Source organism: Rutidosis leptorrhynchoides, chromosome 3 (assembly GCF_046630445.1).
Source record: "Rutidosis leptorrhynchoides isolate AG116_Rl617_1_P2 chromosome 3, CSIRO_AGI_Rlap_v1, whole genome shotgun sequence".
Lineage (NCBI taxonomy): Eukaryota > Viridiplantae > Streptophyta > Magnoliopsida > Asterales > Asteraceae > Rutidosis > Rutidosis leptorrhynchoides.
Genome location: NC_092335.1, coordinates 92831096 through 92849431, shown reverse-complemented (window position 1 = coordinate 92849431; position 18336 = coordinate 92831096). Strand labels below are relative to the sequence as shown.

Below are 18336 nucleotides of genomic sequence, written 5' to 3'. Positions count from 1 at the left end.
TTAGCAGAATTTTCCTACAACAACAGCTACCATTCAAGCATTGAGATGGCGCCGTTTGAAGCACTTTATGGTAGAAAGTGCAGGTCTCCGATTTGTTGGAGTGAAGTGGGGGATAGACAGATTACGAGTCCGGAGATTATACAAGAAACTACCGAGAAGATCATCCAAATTCAACAACGGTTGAAAACCTCCCAAAGTCGACAAAAGAGCTACGCTGACATTAAAAGAAAAGGTATAGAATTTGAAATTGGAGAGATGTTCATGCTTAAAGTTGCACCTTGGAAAGGCGTTGTTCGATTTGGTAAACGAGGGAAATTAAATCCAAGGTATATTGGACCATTCAAGATTATTGATCGTGTCGGACCAGTAGCTTACCGACTTGAGTTACCTCAACAACTCACGGCTGTACATAACACTTTCCACGTCTCGAATTTGAAGAAATGTTTTGCTAAAGAAGATCTCACTATTCCATTAGATGAAATCCAAATCAACGAAAAACTTCAATTCATCGAAGAACCCGTCGAAATAATGGATCGTGAGGTTAAAAGACTTAAGCAAAACAAGATACCAATTGTTAAGGTTCGATGGAATGCTCGTAGAGGACCCGAGTTCACCTGGGAGCGTGAAGATCAGATGAAGAAGAAATACCCGCATCTATTTCCAGAAGATTCGTCAACACCTTCAACAGCTTAAAATTTCGGGACGAAATTTATTTAACGGGTAGGTACTGTAGTGACCCGAACTTTTCCATGTTTATATATATTAATTGAGATTGATATTTACATGATTAAATTTTTCCAACATGTTAAGCAATCAAACTTGTTAAGACTTGATTAATTGAAATATGTTTCATATAGACAATTGACCACCCAAGTTGACCGGTGATTCACGAACGTTAAAACTTGTAAAAACTATACGATGACATATATATGGTTATATATATAGTTAACATGTTTTTATTATAAGTATGTATCTCATTAGGTATTTTAACAATGAGTTATATACATAAAAATGAGACTATTAATTTAAGAAACTCGAAAACGATATATATAACGATTATCGTTATAACAACGTCTTACTAGGTACATATGAATCATATTAAGATATTGATACACTTGGTTAATTATGTTAAATGATAAGTAAATATATTATTAAGTGTATTAACAATGAAATACATATGTAAAAATAAGACTACTAACTTAATGATTTCGAAACGAGACATATATGTAACGATTATCGTTGTAACGACATTTAACTGTATATACATCATACTAAGATATATTATATATCATAATATCATGATAATATAACAATTTAACATCTCATTTGTTATAATAAACAATGGGTTAACAACATTCAACAAGATCGTTAACCTAAAGGTTTCAAAACAACATTTACATGTAACGACTAACGATGACTTAACGACTCAGTTAAAATGTATATACATGTAGTGTTTTAATATGTATTCATACACTTTTGAAAGACTTCAAGACACTTATCAAACTTCTTCTACTTAACAAAAATGCTTACAATTACATCCTCGTTCAGTTTCATCAACAATTCTACTCGTATGCACCCGTATTCGTACTCGTACAATACACAGCTTTTAGATGTATGTACTATTGGTATATACACTCCAATAATCAGCTCTTAGCAGCCCATGTGAGTCACCTAACACATGTGGGAACCATCATTTGGCAACTAGCATGAAATATCTCATAAAATTACAAAAATATGAGTAATCATTCATGACTTATTTACATGAAAACAAAATTACATATCCTTTATATCTAATCCATACACCAACGACCAAAAACACCTACAAACACTTTCATTCTTCAATTTTCTTCATCTAATTGATCTCTCTCAAGTTCTATCTTCAAGTTCTAAGTGTTCTTCATATATTTTACAAGTTCTAGTTACATAAAATCAAGAATACTTTCAAGTTTGCTAGCTCACTTCCAATCTTGTAAGGTGATCATCCAATCTCAAGAAATCTTTGTTTCTTACAGTAGGTTATCATTCTAATACAAGGTAATAATCATATTCAAACTTTGGTTCAATTTCTATAACTATAACAATCTTATTTCAAGTGATGATCTTACTTGAACTTGTTTTCGTGTCATGATTCTGCTTCAAGAACTTCGAGCCATCCAAGGATCCGTTGAAGCTAGATCCATTTTTCTCTTTTCCAGTAGGTTTATCCAAGGAACTTGAGGTTCGTGAATCAACCAGTAGCCAAGTCTTATTTCCCGACAAAGTAAAAATCTGTGAAAGTGATTATTAAGAGCTTTCGCTGTCGCATACTTAAATAAGGACGAGATTTGGAGTCCATATTTGTATGATATTGTGTAAAAACTGCATTCAAGAAAATTATTTTGTTGTAACATATTTGTATTGTAAACCATTATGTAATGGTCGTGTGTAAACAGGATATTTTAGATTATCATTATTTGATAATCTACGTAAAGTTTTTTTAAACCTTTATTGATGAAATAAAGGTTATGGTTTGTTTTAAAATGAATGCAGTCTTTGAAAAACGTCTCATATAGAGGTCAAAACCTCGCAACGAAATCAATTAATATAGAACGTTTTTAATCAATAAGAACGGGACATTTCACATCATTCCGGGACACCCTTCGGATATGATATAAATTTCGAAGTACTAAAGCATCTGGTACTTTGGATGGGGTTTGTTAGGCCCAATAGATCTATCTTTAGGATTCGCATCAATTAGGGTGTCTGTTCCCTAATTCTTAGATTACCAGACTTAATAAAAAGGGGCATATTCGATTTCGATAATTCAACCATAGAATGTAGTTTCACGTACTTGTGTCTATTTTGTAAATCATTTATAAAACCTGCATGTATTCTCATCCCAAAAATATTAGATTTTAAAAGTGGGACTATAACTCACTTTCACAGATTTTTACTTCGTCGGGAAGTAAGACTTGGCCACTGGTTGATTCACGAACCTATAACAATATATACATATATATCAAAGTATGTTCAAAATATATTTACAACACTTTTAATATATTTTGATGTTTTAAGTTTATTAAGTCAGCTGTCCTCTTTAGTAACCTACAACTAGTTGTCCACAGTTAGATGTACAGAAATAAATAGATAAATATTATCTTGAATCAATCCACGACTCAGTGTATACGTATCTCAGTATTGATCACAACTCAAACTATATATATTTTGGAATCAACCTCAACCCTGTATAGCTAACTCCAACATTCACATATAGAGTGTCTATGGTTGTTCCGAAATATATATAGATGTGTTGACATGATAGGTCGAAACATTGTATACGTGTCTATGGTATCTTAAGATTACATAATATACAATACAAGTTGATTAAGTTATGGTTGGAATAGATTTGTTACCAATTTTCACGTAGCTAAAATGAGAAAAATTATCCAATCTTGTTTTACCCATAACTTCTTCATTTTAAATCCGTTTTGAGTGAATCAAATTGCTATGGTTTCATATTGAACTCTATTTTATGAATCTAAACAGAAAAAGTATAGGTTTGTAGTAGGAAAAATAAGTTACAGGTCGTTTTTGTAAAGGTAGTCATTTCAGTCGAAAGAACGACGTCTAGATGACCATTTTAGAAAACATACTTCCACTTTGAGTTTAAGCATAATTTTTGGATATAGTTTCATGTTCATAATAAAAATCATTTTCTCAGAATAACAACTTTTAAATCAAAGTTTATCATAGTTTTTAATTAACTAACCCAAAACAGCCCGCGGTGTTACTACGACGGCGTAAATCCGGTTTTACGGTGTTTTTCGTGTTTCCAGGTTTTAAATCATTAAGTTAGCATATCATATAGATATAGAACATGTGTTTAGTTGATTTTAAAAGTCAAGTTAGAAGGATTAACTTTTGTTTGCGAACAAGTTTAGAATTAACTAAACTATGTTCTAGTGATTACAAGTTTAAACCTTCGAATAAGATAGCTTTATATGTATGAATCGAATGATGTTATGAACATCATTACTACCTTAAGTTCCTTGGATAAACCTACTGGAAAAGAGAAAAATGGATCTAGCTTCAACGGATCCTTGGATGGCTCGAAGTTCTTGAAGCAGAATCATGACACGAAAACAAGTTCAAGTAAGATCATCACTTGAAATAAGATTGTTATAGTTATAGAAATTGAACCAAAGTTTGAATATGATTATTACCTTGTATTAGAATGATAACCTACTGTAAGAAACAAAGATTTATTGAGGTTGGATGATCACCTTACAAGATTGGAAGTGAGCTAGCAAACTTGAAAGTATTCTTGATTTTATGTAACTAGAACTTGTAGAATATATGAAGAACACTTAGAACTTGAAGATAGAACTTGAGAGAGATCAATTAGATGAAGAAAATTGAAGAATGAAAGTGTTTGTAGGTGTTTTTGGTCGTTGGTGTATGGATTAGATATAAAGGATATGTAATTTTGTTTTCATGTAAATAAGTCATGAATGATTACTCATATTTTTGTAATTTTATGAGATATTTCATGCTAGTTGCCAAATGATGGTTCCCACATATGTTAGGTGAATCACATGGGCTGCTAAGAGCTGATCATTGGAGTGTATATACCAATAGTACATACACCTAAAAGTTGTGTATTGTACGAGTACGAATACGGGTGCATACGAGTAGAATTGTTGATGAACCTGAACGAGGATGTAATTGTAAGCATTTTTGTTAAGTAGAAGTATTTTGATAAGTGTATTGAAGTCTTTCAAAAGTGTATAAATTTATATTAAAACACTAATTGTATATACATTTTAACTGAGTCGTTAAGTCATCGTTAGTCGTTACATGTAAGTGTTGTTTTGAAACCTTTAGGTTAACGATCTTGTTAAATGTTGTTAACCCAATGTTTATAATATCAAATGAGATTTTAAATTATTATATTATCATGTATGAATATCTCTTAATATGATATATATACATTAAATGTCTTTACAACGGTAATCGTTACATATATGTCTCGTTTAAAAATCATTAAGTTAGTAGTCTTGTTTTTACATATGTAGTTCATTGTTAATATACTTAATGATATGTTTACTTATCATAGTATCATGTTAACTATATATATATATCCATATATATGTCATCATATAGTTTTTACAAGTTTTAACGTTCGTGAATCACCGGTCAACTTGGGTGGTCAATTGTCTATATGAAACATATTTCAATTAATCAAGTCTTAACAAGTTTGATTGCTTAACATGTTAGAAACATTTAATCATGTAAATATCAATCTCAATTAATATATATAAACATGGAAAAATTCGGGTCACTACAGACACCACTTGGACCTTCAATTTTCTCAAAACCGTGTTTTAGTCATAACGGGTGAACCGTGGCTCGGATTTAGGTGACCCGAACATGAAAGTTCGTCCCACCATCAGTACTAACACACTAACACACCCTAAAGACTCCAAGGAAGATCACAAAGTCGGACTAAACCTGGTTTCATGTCAATCCACATTTCAATTTTTAACAAAATAGTAATTTGATCATAACTAGGGCTCCGGGAATCGAAACGACATGAATCCGGAGTCTAAAATTAATGTCTTGATGAGAGGAACTCATCTAAATAGTTTATTTTAACATTTATATCAGTCACAAACTCAGAATACACGAATTAGCTGCTGTCCAGAATTTTACAAACCGAAAACATGTGATTTTGAGTACATCTATGCATACAAACACCATTACAATAATCCACAAACATCATACTACTAAATAAACATCAAAATACAGAAAATAAATGAAAAATTGAAAGTTCTAGGGTTAGGGTTTATACCCTAATCGAGAAACGATTAATGTTATCGCGTAGAGAACGAAACGAGGAACGCGTTTATACTAATTACTCCTTGATCCAAGCTATAATTTTAGATGATGATGATGATGAAGGTTGATGGTGGTGTCGCCCAAAAAGAAGAAGAGAGGAGGAGAGCACAAAATTAGGTTTAGATGGAAAATATGGAATGAAAAATAAATGAGAGAAAAATTGAAAACAAAAGGGGATATCCCCTCCCCATCCATTCGGCCGATTCTAGGGGTGGGGTGGGTCCCACTTGGCCCATCACACTTAAATGTAATTTCCTGATGGCCCGAAAGCCAGAACGAGTCCCGAAACGAGAAAACGCACTTACGCGATTAAAAATCCGGAAAGATAACAAACGCGCGACGAAAAATAAATATAATACACTATATAATAATATGATCTTAAAATATCATATTTAAAATATTTAGGATTTAAATGTCCCAAAAACTCGACCGTTGGTTTGAAAACCAAAAAGATTCGCCGGATGGAAATCCGCGAGACGTAGAAACGTATAAATTTAAAATATGAATACAAATATTCACATAACACATAATAATTAATATTAATATATATATATTATTACAAAACTAATAATAATATAGGTCATAGAAATGACGTGGCACACTAACAGTTAACGGCTGTTAAATAATTAACTGAAAAAGATAACGGAAAAAGTAGGGTCGTGACAGCGTGAGACAACTTTCTCTTCAACCTGTTGATCTCTAACATGTCCGAACCTGCAATCAACATGTCATCAACATAAAACAACAATATAATATAGGAGGACTTGAATTTCTTCAAGTAGCAACAATGATCCGACTCGCTCCTTGTAAAACCGCTCCTTGTCATAAATTCATCAAACTTCAAGTACTATTGCCGTAGTGCTTGTTTTAACCCATACAGACTTTTCTTTAATTTGCAAACCCATCTCTCTTTACCAACTACCTCGAAGCCCTTTGGTTGCACCATATAAATCTCCTCTTTAAGATCCCCATGTAAAAATGTGGTCTTTACATCTAATTGTTCTAGATGTAAGTCATCAGCAGCAACAATACTCAAAACCAAGCGAATAGTAGTCATCTTCACAACCGGAGAAAAGATCTCATTATAATCAACTCCTTCTCTTTGTTGAAACCCCTTAACTACCAACCGAGCTTTGTACCGCTTTTTCCCGTTCAACTCATCTTTGACCCGAAAGAACCATTTACTGTGCAACGCCTTTTTCGTTGGAGGTAATTTCACTAAAGACCATGTCTTATTCTTGATAAGTGACCCCATTTCTTCTTTCAAAGCAAGCTCCCTCTGTATGGATTCTTTAGATTGTCTTGCTTCAAAATAACTCTCGGGTTCACCATTTTCGGTATAGAGCAAATAGTTTGCCGATGGAGAAAACCTAACAGTAGGTTTGGGCGTTTTACTAGAGCGTCTCAATGGTGGAGTAACGGGTGGTGGTGATCGAGTTAAGTCACCATCGTCCCCACCAATAGAGCTCTCATCATTTTCGGAGCTAGCACCACTCTCCGAATCATCTCCATCACTTTGATCCTCACCGTCAATTGGCAATTCAATACTTCCCGAACTCCCACTAGAACCTGTATTCACATCAACAAATTTATCAAGCATAACCGGACTATGACTAGAATTAACCGTTACCTTGGTGTCATACAACGAGCTTTCATCAAAAGTAACATCTCTACTACGAATCACCTTCCTTGCCTCATTGTCCCAACACCTATAACCCATGTCATCCAACCCATACCCGATAAAAGTACACTTTCTTGATTTTGCTTCAAGCTTGTCTTTGTCAATGTCTTTGGTTTTCACATACACATTACAACCGAAAGCCCTTAAGTGAGCCAAACTCACCTTTTTACCGGTCCACTCTTCCTCTGGAATTCGAAACTCTAAAAGTGTTGAGGGTCCCCTGTTAATCAAATAAGCTGCCGTGTTCACGGCATCTGCCCAAAACATCTTTGGTAGACCCGCATGTAACCGCATACTCCTAGCCCGCTCATTGAGCGTCCGGTTCATGCGTTCGGCAACCCCATTGTGCTGTGGTGTTTAAGGAACAGTTTTCAACATACGAATACCATGTTCCGCACAATAGTCTTTAAATTCTTTACTGCTGTATTCTCCTCCATTGTCAGATTTCAAGCACTTAACTTTCAAGTTAGTCTCGTTTTCAACAGCAGCTCTCCACACTTTAAAAGTAGAAAACACATCAGATTTAACTTTGAGAAAGTAAACCCATACCTTTCTTGTGGAGTCATCAATGAAGGTGACATAGTAGCGGGAACCACCATGCGACTCAACCGTTGTAGGTCCATAGACATCGGAATGAACAAGTTCAAGCTTCTCCTTCTTTGGCGCAATTCCCGATTTCCCGAATGATACCTTCTTTTGTTTCCCCATAGTACATGGCTCACAAAACCCGATATCCACTTTCTTCAAACCCGGAATCTTCCCATTAGAAACTAGCAACTTCATCCCCTTCTCACTCATATGCCCTAGTCTTCGGTGCCATAGAGTAGAATCGGCCCCTACATTACTCGTCACATTAACCTCATCATCATCGAACACCTCGACCATATATAAAGTTCCCCTTTTATGTCCCGATGCCACGACTTAACCATCCTTTAGAACACGCCATTTGTAATCACCGAAGGTAGTATGATTACCTTCTTCATCCAATTGACCTATAGAGATAAGCTTCCTTTTCAAATCCGGAATATACCTCACATCTTTCAAAGTCCAATTGGAACCATTGGATGTCTTCAATATCACATCTCCAATGCCTCTTATGTCTAAGCGTTTGTCATCCGCCAATCTCACCTTCCCCCGATACGCCTTAAAATTCTTCATCATCTCCTTACTAGGATTAGCATGGAATGATGCACCCGAATCCATGATCCAAGCTTCAACCGAATTTTCAACACAACACACCAAGGCTTCATCCGTATCCTCGGAAGTGAAGTTCACCCTAGCTTTATCCACCTTTGGATTCTTACATTGAGTGCTAAAGTGACCCTTTTGATTGCAATTCCAACAAACCGCAGATTCTCGGTCCTTAGAGTTAAACCTCTTTTTGAATTTTTTACCCTTCTTCGTACCCTTATCGTTCTTCCTGCCCCTGTCGGTATTTAAGAGCGACCCCGATGATTCCCCGGAATTCCTCCTACGAGTTTCTTCCCCTAGAATCAAATCCTTGATCCCCTCAAGCTCGAGCTTAGTGGTTCCTGTGGAACTACTAACTGCAGTAATTGTACCCGACCAACTTTCAGGCAAAGACGAAAGCAAAATCAGTGCCTGAAGTTCATCATCAAACACAATCTCCACTGAGGCCAATCTTGTAATGAGATTGTTAAAATCATTGATATGATCTGCAGCACACGCACCTTCTTTCATCTTTTGGTTGAACAATTGACGCATGAGAAAAACCTTATTAGCGGCGTTAGGTTTTTCATACATGTTTGTAAGTGCCTTTAAGCACCCAAACGTAGTCTTCTCGTTAATAACGTTATATGCAACGTTTTTTGCAAGAGACATCCTAACCGTTCCTAAAGCTTGGCGATCTAGGAGATCCCAATCTTCTTGTTTAACGCTATCCGGCTTCTTCTCTTCAAGTGGTAAGTGTGATTTTTTCTGGTACAAATAGTCTTCTATTTGCATCTTCCAAAATCCAAAATCTTTCCCATCGAACCGATCAATCCTAAACTTTCCTTCGTCCGCCATCGCGCCCAATACGAACCTTGTGCTCTAGATACCAGTTGTTAGGAATTTATGGACCCAACAACGATCACCAATCAATAGATTGTGATCCCACAAACGACAAACGGACAAAATAAATGCAAGAAAAGTAAAAGACACAAGAATTTACGTGGTTATATGCAATCGGTATGATTGCTTTAGTCCACGGGCAACTAGAGAGTTTTTTTTATTGATTTTCGTACATCGGGTTACAGAATACAAAGGGTATATTTATAGTGCTAATCAAAATTAGGAAACAAATCAAATAACTTGCTGGCCACGAACAATGTCGCGTTTCGCGACACCCCATCGCGTTACGCGATGAACTGCATCCACACGTGACAACCTTGATCAAAACGCGATAGTCATCAAGCCCTGATTACTGATTGATATGTCGCGTTCCAGCTCCACATGTCGCGTTCCAAACCGTCGCGTTTCGCGACAAACCATGCCCGAACGCGACCTGGTACCTGTTTCTCTGTTTTGATCTTCTTTGCACATCCAACAGTTCGCAGATCTTCAGATGAAAATATCTTAAAAAACAAACAGCACCTCTTAGGCTATGATATGTTATCATTCGTTAGTACTTTGGTGATGGTGACACCATTAATTCATACTAAATCATACGTATAAGATTTCGCTCCAATATATAGCCGGGATTGTGATATTTCAATTATACTTTTGACTTGACTTTGATTGGATTACTTTGTGACAATCTCTATGTATGTGTATGAGTTGATCCCGAAATCCCGCTTAATTTATGAATATATTTATATAAATTGAACACTCTAAAGTTACGATTTTCATAATAATGGTATATTTGGGTTCCCCTTACAGAGTTAGACTTACAATGGATCTTGAATCTAATGTTACAGAAAAGTGAGTAAAGCACTAGATCTAAAAGCTAGAGCATGAACATCACGAGGTTTAGATTTGTGACATGAATATCGTTTTGTTTTACTTCGTGAATTTAAATTTAATATTGAACCATGTTTTTATCCGTCGAAAGCGTGGGTTATAAATTAGTTTAATAAATAAAAAAAAATAAAAAATCAACCTAAATACGACAATTTTGACCGATTTGATTCACTTTGACTAACTTTTGACGACGTTGACCTACGTTGACCTGACTTTGGCCTGACTTTAGAGAGCGACTTATTAGACATTTTTCTTCGAGTTGGGACGGGCTAGTCACCAAACCGCCACAACGGGGGTCGTTTGTAACCATGAACTTTGGGTCTGTGCCAAGAATCACCATTTCTATTGCTGACTCCAGTTAACACCATTATGCGATAGATGTATATCAATTGTAGTTGATGTTTACTTCTTACTACTCTAACCTACCCCCTCCCCGAAAACATTTAGACGAACTGAAGTGCTTTTGTGCAGAGTACTAACCTGCATCATGGATTATGTATGCTTTTGTGTTGTTTACAAATTGCAGTAAGATTTATGTATGTTTTTTGTGTTGTTTATATTATGTTACTATAGAGTGAGGTACAATATGATAACCCTATAGCCTACATTTCATTCCAAAGTTGATCAGATCATATGAATCTCATTCCCAAAACCTTTATTTACCACAACTGATAACCATAATTTGCGCGCGTGCATATATATATATACACACACACATACAAGAGGTTACATGAATGCATACATAAAGGCTAATGTCATGGCTCAATCAAAGAGCTAACATCAAGGAATTAATCAATGAATAGAACAAAAGGAAAGTATCATCTAACATATTTGATCACCCTGCGAGTGAGTGGAGGAGGGTCTGTCCAACAGAAATGCGGGTGCTGGATAACGCTCGACAGCATCTCGTGTCTCACATTTGTACTTATCGAGAATGATCCTTAATTTTGTTGCATACTTGTTGACAATCAAACGATACGCCACCATCATCTTTGCACAATCCATTACTTGCAACTCCGTATACCCCGTGTGCATTTCCAGTGACTCGTGAGGCCACAAATCATGACTAGCAGCTTCAAATAATAATGTGGCGCGTGCCACATACACCGCCGCGGCTGCCAACATTGAAGGGTAGTATTTTGTCGAAATTTCATAATTCATCAGCCCGAGCTCAGCATACAAACGCGTCAGATTCTCCATCTACATGCCAATTAATAAAAATATAAATTATAATTATAAATTACGAAAATAAGAGCATATAAGTAAACATGTGTTAAGGAAGGAAGGAAGGGATTACTAACTAACAATTGAGGGGGAGTTGAAATTGACAGCAGAGAGTTGAATGAAATGAGTGAGGAAAGAATTGTGTGTAGGAAGGGAAATACAGTAATTCAATCTAGATAACATTCGTCTCTCGTAACCCATTATATCTTTGATGGTGTAAGCATCGTGACTAATAACCGTTATATATTTAGACTATATTCGGTAGTTTATATTTGTATAGCGTATATGGATATTTATGGAATATATATTGTATTGTAGAATTATCCCACAAATAATGGGATAGTTGTTAGGATATAGGCTTGGAGAATAAGTCATGTATGATAGTATATAACTCAATTGAAATCAATGAGAATGATCAACGAGTTATCAAACTTTCATGGTAATCAGAGCCAAATTAATTTGTGTGATTTTCTTTCCTCAAATTTGTCCTGCTTTACCTCATCTTCTCCAAGACATCACAACCCTAGCAGGGGTCGCTGCCTCAATTCTCAGATCTCAAACTTGTTTTCTCTTAAGGTTAATCAATATTACTCTCCTTACCTACTTTGATCTAAAAAAAAAAAAAAAAAAACATCTAGACGTGTTCACTTTTTGATCTCGTATTTCTTATCCTTCTAGTGGCTTTTGAATTTCTAGCCACGTGACTTCTTCAAGATAGAGTTAATATTAATATATCAATATATATTATTAATCTCCACTCATAAAAACCAATTTATCAATAATTGGTTACTGAACTCAGTAGGCGACACATATTGTTTTTTTTCCCTCATCGATATATATATTTTTCAATGAGTAATATGGACCACTATAGGAGGCAATACACCGGAAATAACTACAATAGTTCCTATTTTGAACCTCCTAATTCAGCCGCTGGATCTTTTAATTATGCTAATGGGCCACAAAATTCAAATTGGCATTCGCAGCAACCTTCATGGCTTCAACCACATGTCCTTATCCTACTAACCCATGGCCCAGATCATCACCAAATGGGAAGCCTGGCCTACTAGGCCCACAACGACCACAACACACTGCCTATCCTCCATCGGGTGCATCCTCCAATCCTACTGACATTGAATCGGCCATGTACACAATGAGCTTGAACCCGCCTGATGATAACAACTGGTACATGGACACCGGAGCAACCTCTCATATGACGGGGTCGCAAGGTAAACTCTTGTCTTATGTCCATTCGGGTCATCCTAAATATATTTTAGTCGGTAATGGTAATCGAATTCCAGTTAATGGGCTTGGTCACTCTTACATAAATTCCACTCGTAAACCCTTAATGTTGTCTAATGTTCTTTATGCTCCTCAATTAATTAAAAATCTAATTTCTGTACGGCGTCTTACTATTGATAATCATATTTCTATCACTTTTGATCCTTTTGGTTTTACTGTGAGGGATTTTCCGAAGGGGACCATCATCCTACGGTGTAATAGCACCATCGATCTTTATCCACTCCACTCTTCTATGTTGCGTCAACTATCCTCTCCATCAGCTTTTATTGCTTTATCTCAAAGATTTGTGGCATCACCGCTTAGGACATCCGGGTAGTGATGTGATTAAATCTCTTAGAAATAAAAATTCAATTAATTGTAAATTGAATTCTAGTAATAAAATTTGCCAATCTTGTGTGTTTGGCAAACACATTAAATTGCCTTTTCATACTTCATCTTCTTTTACATATTCTCCTTTTGATATTGTGCATAGCGATTTATGGACCTCTCCAATTGTTAGTAGTGGTGGTCACAAATATTATATCTTGTTTCTTGATAATTTCACAAATTTTCTATGGACTTTCCCTCTCGGTCACAAATCTCAAGTGTTTTCTATTTTTAAAGCATTTCACTCTTATGTTCATACACAATTTGGAAAACACATCAAACAACTTCAATGTGATAATGGTACCGAATACAACAACACTTCTTTTCATAAATTTTGTGAACTCAATCTTCTCTTGTCCATATACTTCCTCCCAAAATGGTAAGGCGGAACGAAAAATTCGAGCCATAAATAATGTCATGCGTACTCTTCTTGCTCACTCTCGCGTACCACATAATTTTTGGCATCACGCTCTTGCAATGGCAACCTATCTAATAAATATCCTTCCAAGCAAAGTCATCCATAACATTTCTCCCACTCAAAAACTCTATAACCGGCTTCCTTCCTATGATCATCTATGCATATTCGGGTGTTTGTGTTATCCGCTTTTTTCTAATACCAAAATTCATAAACTCGAATCACGATCTACTCCATGTGTATTTTTGGGCTACCCTCCCAATCATCGCGGTTACAAGTGCTACGATATTTCTACTCATAAAATAATAATTTCTCGACACATAATCTTTGATGAGACCATCTTTCCCTTCGCCAACTCCAAACCTCCAACACCCGAGTCATATAAGTTCTTAACAGAAGATACTCACCCTTTCATCTATGCGTCTCTCTATAGTCCATCACATCATGCGCCAACCACAAATAACACTAATAATAATTCTCCAACATCTCCTGGCCCAATCTCTCATAATAATAATTCTGATCCCATTACTACTACATCTACTAGTACACCAAATAATACCATCAGTGCACCAAATAATAGTCCACCAAATAATACCACTATTCCACCAAATAATCTATCTCAGTCCACCAATTCTTCTAATCCATCGATTACTTCCACTGATCAATTATCCCCATCTGCAAATTCTATAAATTCTTCCACTGATCAATTATCTTCATCTATAAATTCTTCCCAGTCATCTTCGACTCCCCCATCTCCACCTACTCGCACTATACACACTCGAAGTATGTCGGGCATCGTCAAACCCAAAATTCCCTTTAACCTTTCGGCTACCACCACTCTTTCTCCTATTCCATCTAATCCACGTGATGCTCTAGCCGACCCAAACTGGAAACAGGCCATGGCCGACGAATATAAGGCTCTAATGGATAATAATACACGGGTTCTTGTTCCTCGTTTACCTAACATGCAAGTTATACGATATATGTGGATTTACCGACACAAAATGAAATCTGATGGATCTTTTGAACGTTACAAAGCACGGTTAGTCGGTGACGGACGTTCACAACAATTAGGCATTGGTTGTCACTAGACGTTTAGTCCGGTTGTAAAACCGGCAACTATTCGTATGGTTCTAAGTATTGCAGTATCTAAGTCTTGGCAAATACATCAACTTGACGTTAAAAACGCTTTCTTACATTGTAATTTAAACGAAACCGTTTACATGCATCAACCTATGGGTTTTCGTGACACTAATTATCCGGACCATGTGTGCCTCTTAAAACGTTCACTTTATGGTTTGAAACAAGCACAGCGTGCTTGGTATCAAAGATTTGCAAAATTTGCATCTACTATTGGGTTTGTACATAGCAAATGCGACCATTCACTTTTTATTTATCATCACGGTCACGAGATCGCCTATCTTCTTTTATATGTTGATGATATAGTTCTTGCCACTTCTAATGATTCGTTGCGCAAATGACTAATTCTTCTATTGTCACATGAGTTTTCTATGAAAGACTTAGGTCCCTTATATTCTTTTTTGGGAATCTCGGTTACACGTTCATCCCAAGGTATATTTCTGAACCAACATGCTTATAAGAAAGAAATAATTGCACGCGCAGGTTTAAAGGAGTGCAATTCTGTTGCCACTCCTGTCGATACGAATGGGAAAGTAAGCTCGCATTCTGGTCAGCAATATTCGAACCCAACTAAATACCGCAGTTTAGCAGGTGCCTTACAATACTTAACGTTTACAAGCCCGGATATATCTTATGCTGTACAACAGGTGTGTTTGCATATGCATGATCCTAAGGATATTCACATGTTGGCTCTTAAGCGCATCTTGCGCTACTTGCAAGGTACCCCATCTCTTGGATTACATATTCACAAGTCCAGGTCTACGGATTTAGTTGCTTTCACGGATGCGGATTGGGGTGGTTGCCCCGACACTAGACGATCAACTTCAGGTTATTGTGTATATTTTGGTGATAATTTAATCTCTTGGTCCTCTAAGCGACAAGCTACCGTATCCAGGTCTAGTGCGGAAGCAGAATATAGAGGAGTGGCAAATGTTGTAGCCGAATCATGTTGGCTCCGCAATCTTCTTCTTGAGTTACGTTGTCCAATTTCTAAAGCTACTTTGGTGTTTTGTGATAATATTAGCGCTATATATCCATCCGGGAATCCCGTTCAACACCAACGCGCAAAACACATTGAACTTGACATTCATTTTGTGAGAGAGAAAGTAGCCAAGGGTCAAGTTCGTATCCTTCATGTACCAACCCGTTATCAAATCGCAGATATATTCACGAAAGGCTTGCCTCGCATTTTGTTTGAAGAATTTAGATCCAGTCTTGGCATTAGTTCTCCTAAAGCTTCGACTGAGGGGGAGTAATAACCGTTATATATTTAGACTATATTCGGTAGTTTATATTTGTATAGCGTATATGGATATTTATGGAATATATATTGTATTGTAGAATTATCCCACAAATAATGGGATAGTTGTTAGGATATAGGCTTGGAGAATAAGTCATGTATGATAGTATATAACTCAATTGAAATCAATGAGAATGATCAACGAGTTATCAAACTTTCAGTGACATATATTAACATACTCGGAAATATTCGGGGCTCCAATATTCTGGCATTCTGCATATTTTGCAGCAATTAACATTGCAATTATCCCGCCACAATAAAAATCATGCAATGTAACCGTTTCAAGTGACAAGAAACGGTCAAGTATGTTTATCGACATGTATAACGTATCTTCGGCTAGCTTCCATCCACTGTGAATTGTCAAAAGCCAATTTACTAATTCCTCCCTCCGACGAGCATTTAATTCTGGTTGCAGATGAAAGTAGTCACCAACTATCATCTCACACTCTAAGTTGGTCTTGTGATACTCCAACTCATCAGCCACTGCATTCAATTAGTTCATTATTTCAATTTAATCATATCAATTCAAACATAAAACTAACTGATCCAAAGGTTGTGTGTGTGTATGACTAGTACAAATCGGAGACATCTAGACCTCATTATTGAGATAGGTGAAAGAAAAACCGGTCTGTTAGACCTACGCGTCTACAGATGCACAAAGGATGATTTTAGAAAATTATGAGACCCGCTCTTTTGTTTCATAAATCAAATCCGGCCCTTTTGACACCAAAGATTCGAAGAAAACTGCGTCTTTGAAATTCTCCTTTAACCTAGTTGACTTGCTTGAAAAGTGGTTTGTGATAGTTAGACTTGATTAGTACTGTCTTTTAATCAACCTCTGAAACATTTGTTCAAAATTGTGTTTAAAATTATTTTGTCAAAAGTCTAATAGTCACATGGTAAAACGGTGAAAAATGTAACTTTTGGGTCATGTGTGAATGTGTTAAACTATATAAGTGCTTTGTTGATTTGTAAGAGTTTTGGAAGTGATTTGATAGTAAACTTACAGAAAAATGATGAAAAGTCAAGGTTCTGACTAATTTTGACCCAACCCAATTGGGTCATAAAGCCTAATTTTGACCCATATGCATGATTCTGAAAAACGGAAGTCCCGAACACGTCTAAAATGTCATTTTTGAGTCGTGACATGAATTTGATTAGCTCGGGTCAGCCGGATTGAAATTTGACTCGACAAAAGAAAGTTTTTAGTATTTTAGTAAAAAAGTGTCAAAAATGACTCTTGAGCTTACTTTGCCAGCTTTGAGAAAAGCTAATAGTTGGGTTAGAAAATAGACCCAACATGCTTTAAAATGATATTTAATAATTGTGGATTGTTGGAGTATAAACGGGTGTTAAATGGCGTTCAAAATGGGACTTGGTGGCTGAGATCCGTTGTTGGTAACAACAGCTAACATAGCAGCAATTTTGGGTATTTTTTGCAAAACTATAACTTTTTAACTGTAACTCCGTTTTTAACATATAAACTGTCACGGCCAAAGAGATTATATCGAATTGGTTGGGACACCCGTTTTTGTTGATTTAAGTTCATATAAACTGTAACTCTGTCTTTTTCTCAATTATTGGTTTAAGTTAATCAACCCACCCACCCGTTTTTGTTCGTCTTCTCCAAATTACCCAGCCAGCCGCCATGATCAGACCTTCATGTAAAAAAATAGATTTTTTTTTTTCTTATCTAGCTTGGATTGTTGTTTAATGTTTATATAAAACACATATATTACATGTAACCATCACAAGATATAGCATAGTGGTTGGGTCTGAGTTCCTTGCAAGAGCTCTCAGGTTCGAATCTCGTCTAGGACGAATATTATTGTGGTGGCTAGAGAAGGGTCAGAAACAGCCAAGAAGTAATGCTACCGGGCTGCATACATTAGAAGATGAGGTCGGATTATCGCTCTTCTGGTAGCCCGAACAGGAAAAAACCTCTAGCTTTTACCCTTTTGCATATATTACATGTTTTATCGTTATATAAGTCATCTTAAATTTGTCTAGTATAAAGTAGTATGAACATAAATTTTGATGCCCAGACAGTGTCGTAGCTGCTAAATAAGTTCA

At 36.1% G+C, this 18336-nt stretch overlaps 2 protein-coding genes across 2 annotated transcripts; both read right to left on the bottom strand.

Moving 5' to 3' along the window:
• Positions 1 to 11236: 11236 nt before the first annotated feature.
• On the bottom strand, positions 11237 to 12495 carry LOC139896476 (G2/mitotic-specific cyclin S13-7-like). Its single transcript, XM_071879117.1, has 2 exons — positions 11825 to 12495; positions 11237 to 11719 (listed from the first exon to the last, which is right to left on the bottom strand). Exons 1-2 carry the CDS (start codon positions 11942 to 11944, stop codon positions 11342 to 11344), a joined length of 498 nt encoding a protein of 165 aa, XP_071735218.1. The 5' UTR covers positions 11945 to 12495; the 3' UTR covers positions 11237 to 11341.
• A 3925-nt stretch (positions 12496 to 16420) lies between these two features.
• Positions 16421 to 17913, bottom strand: LOC139900199 (G2/mitotic-specific cyclin S13-7-like). The gene is made up of 2 exons (XM_071882991.1): positions 17871 to 17913; positions 16421 to 16746 (listed from the first exon to the last, which is right to left on the bottom strand). Exons 1-2 carry the CDS (start codon positions 17911 to 17913, stop codon positions 16421 to 16423), a joined length of 369 nt encoding a protein of 122 aa, XP_071739092.1.
• Between the last annotated feature and the right edge of the window lie 423 nt (positions 17914 to 18336).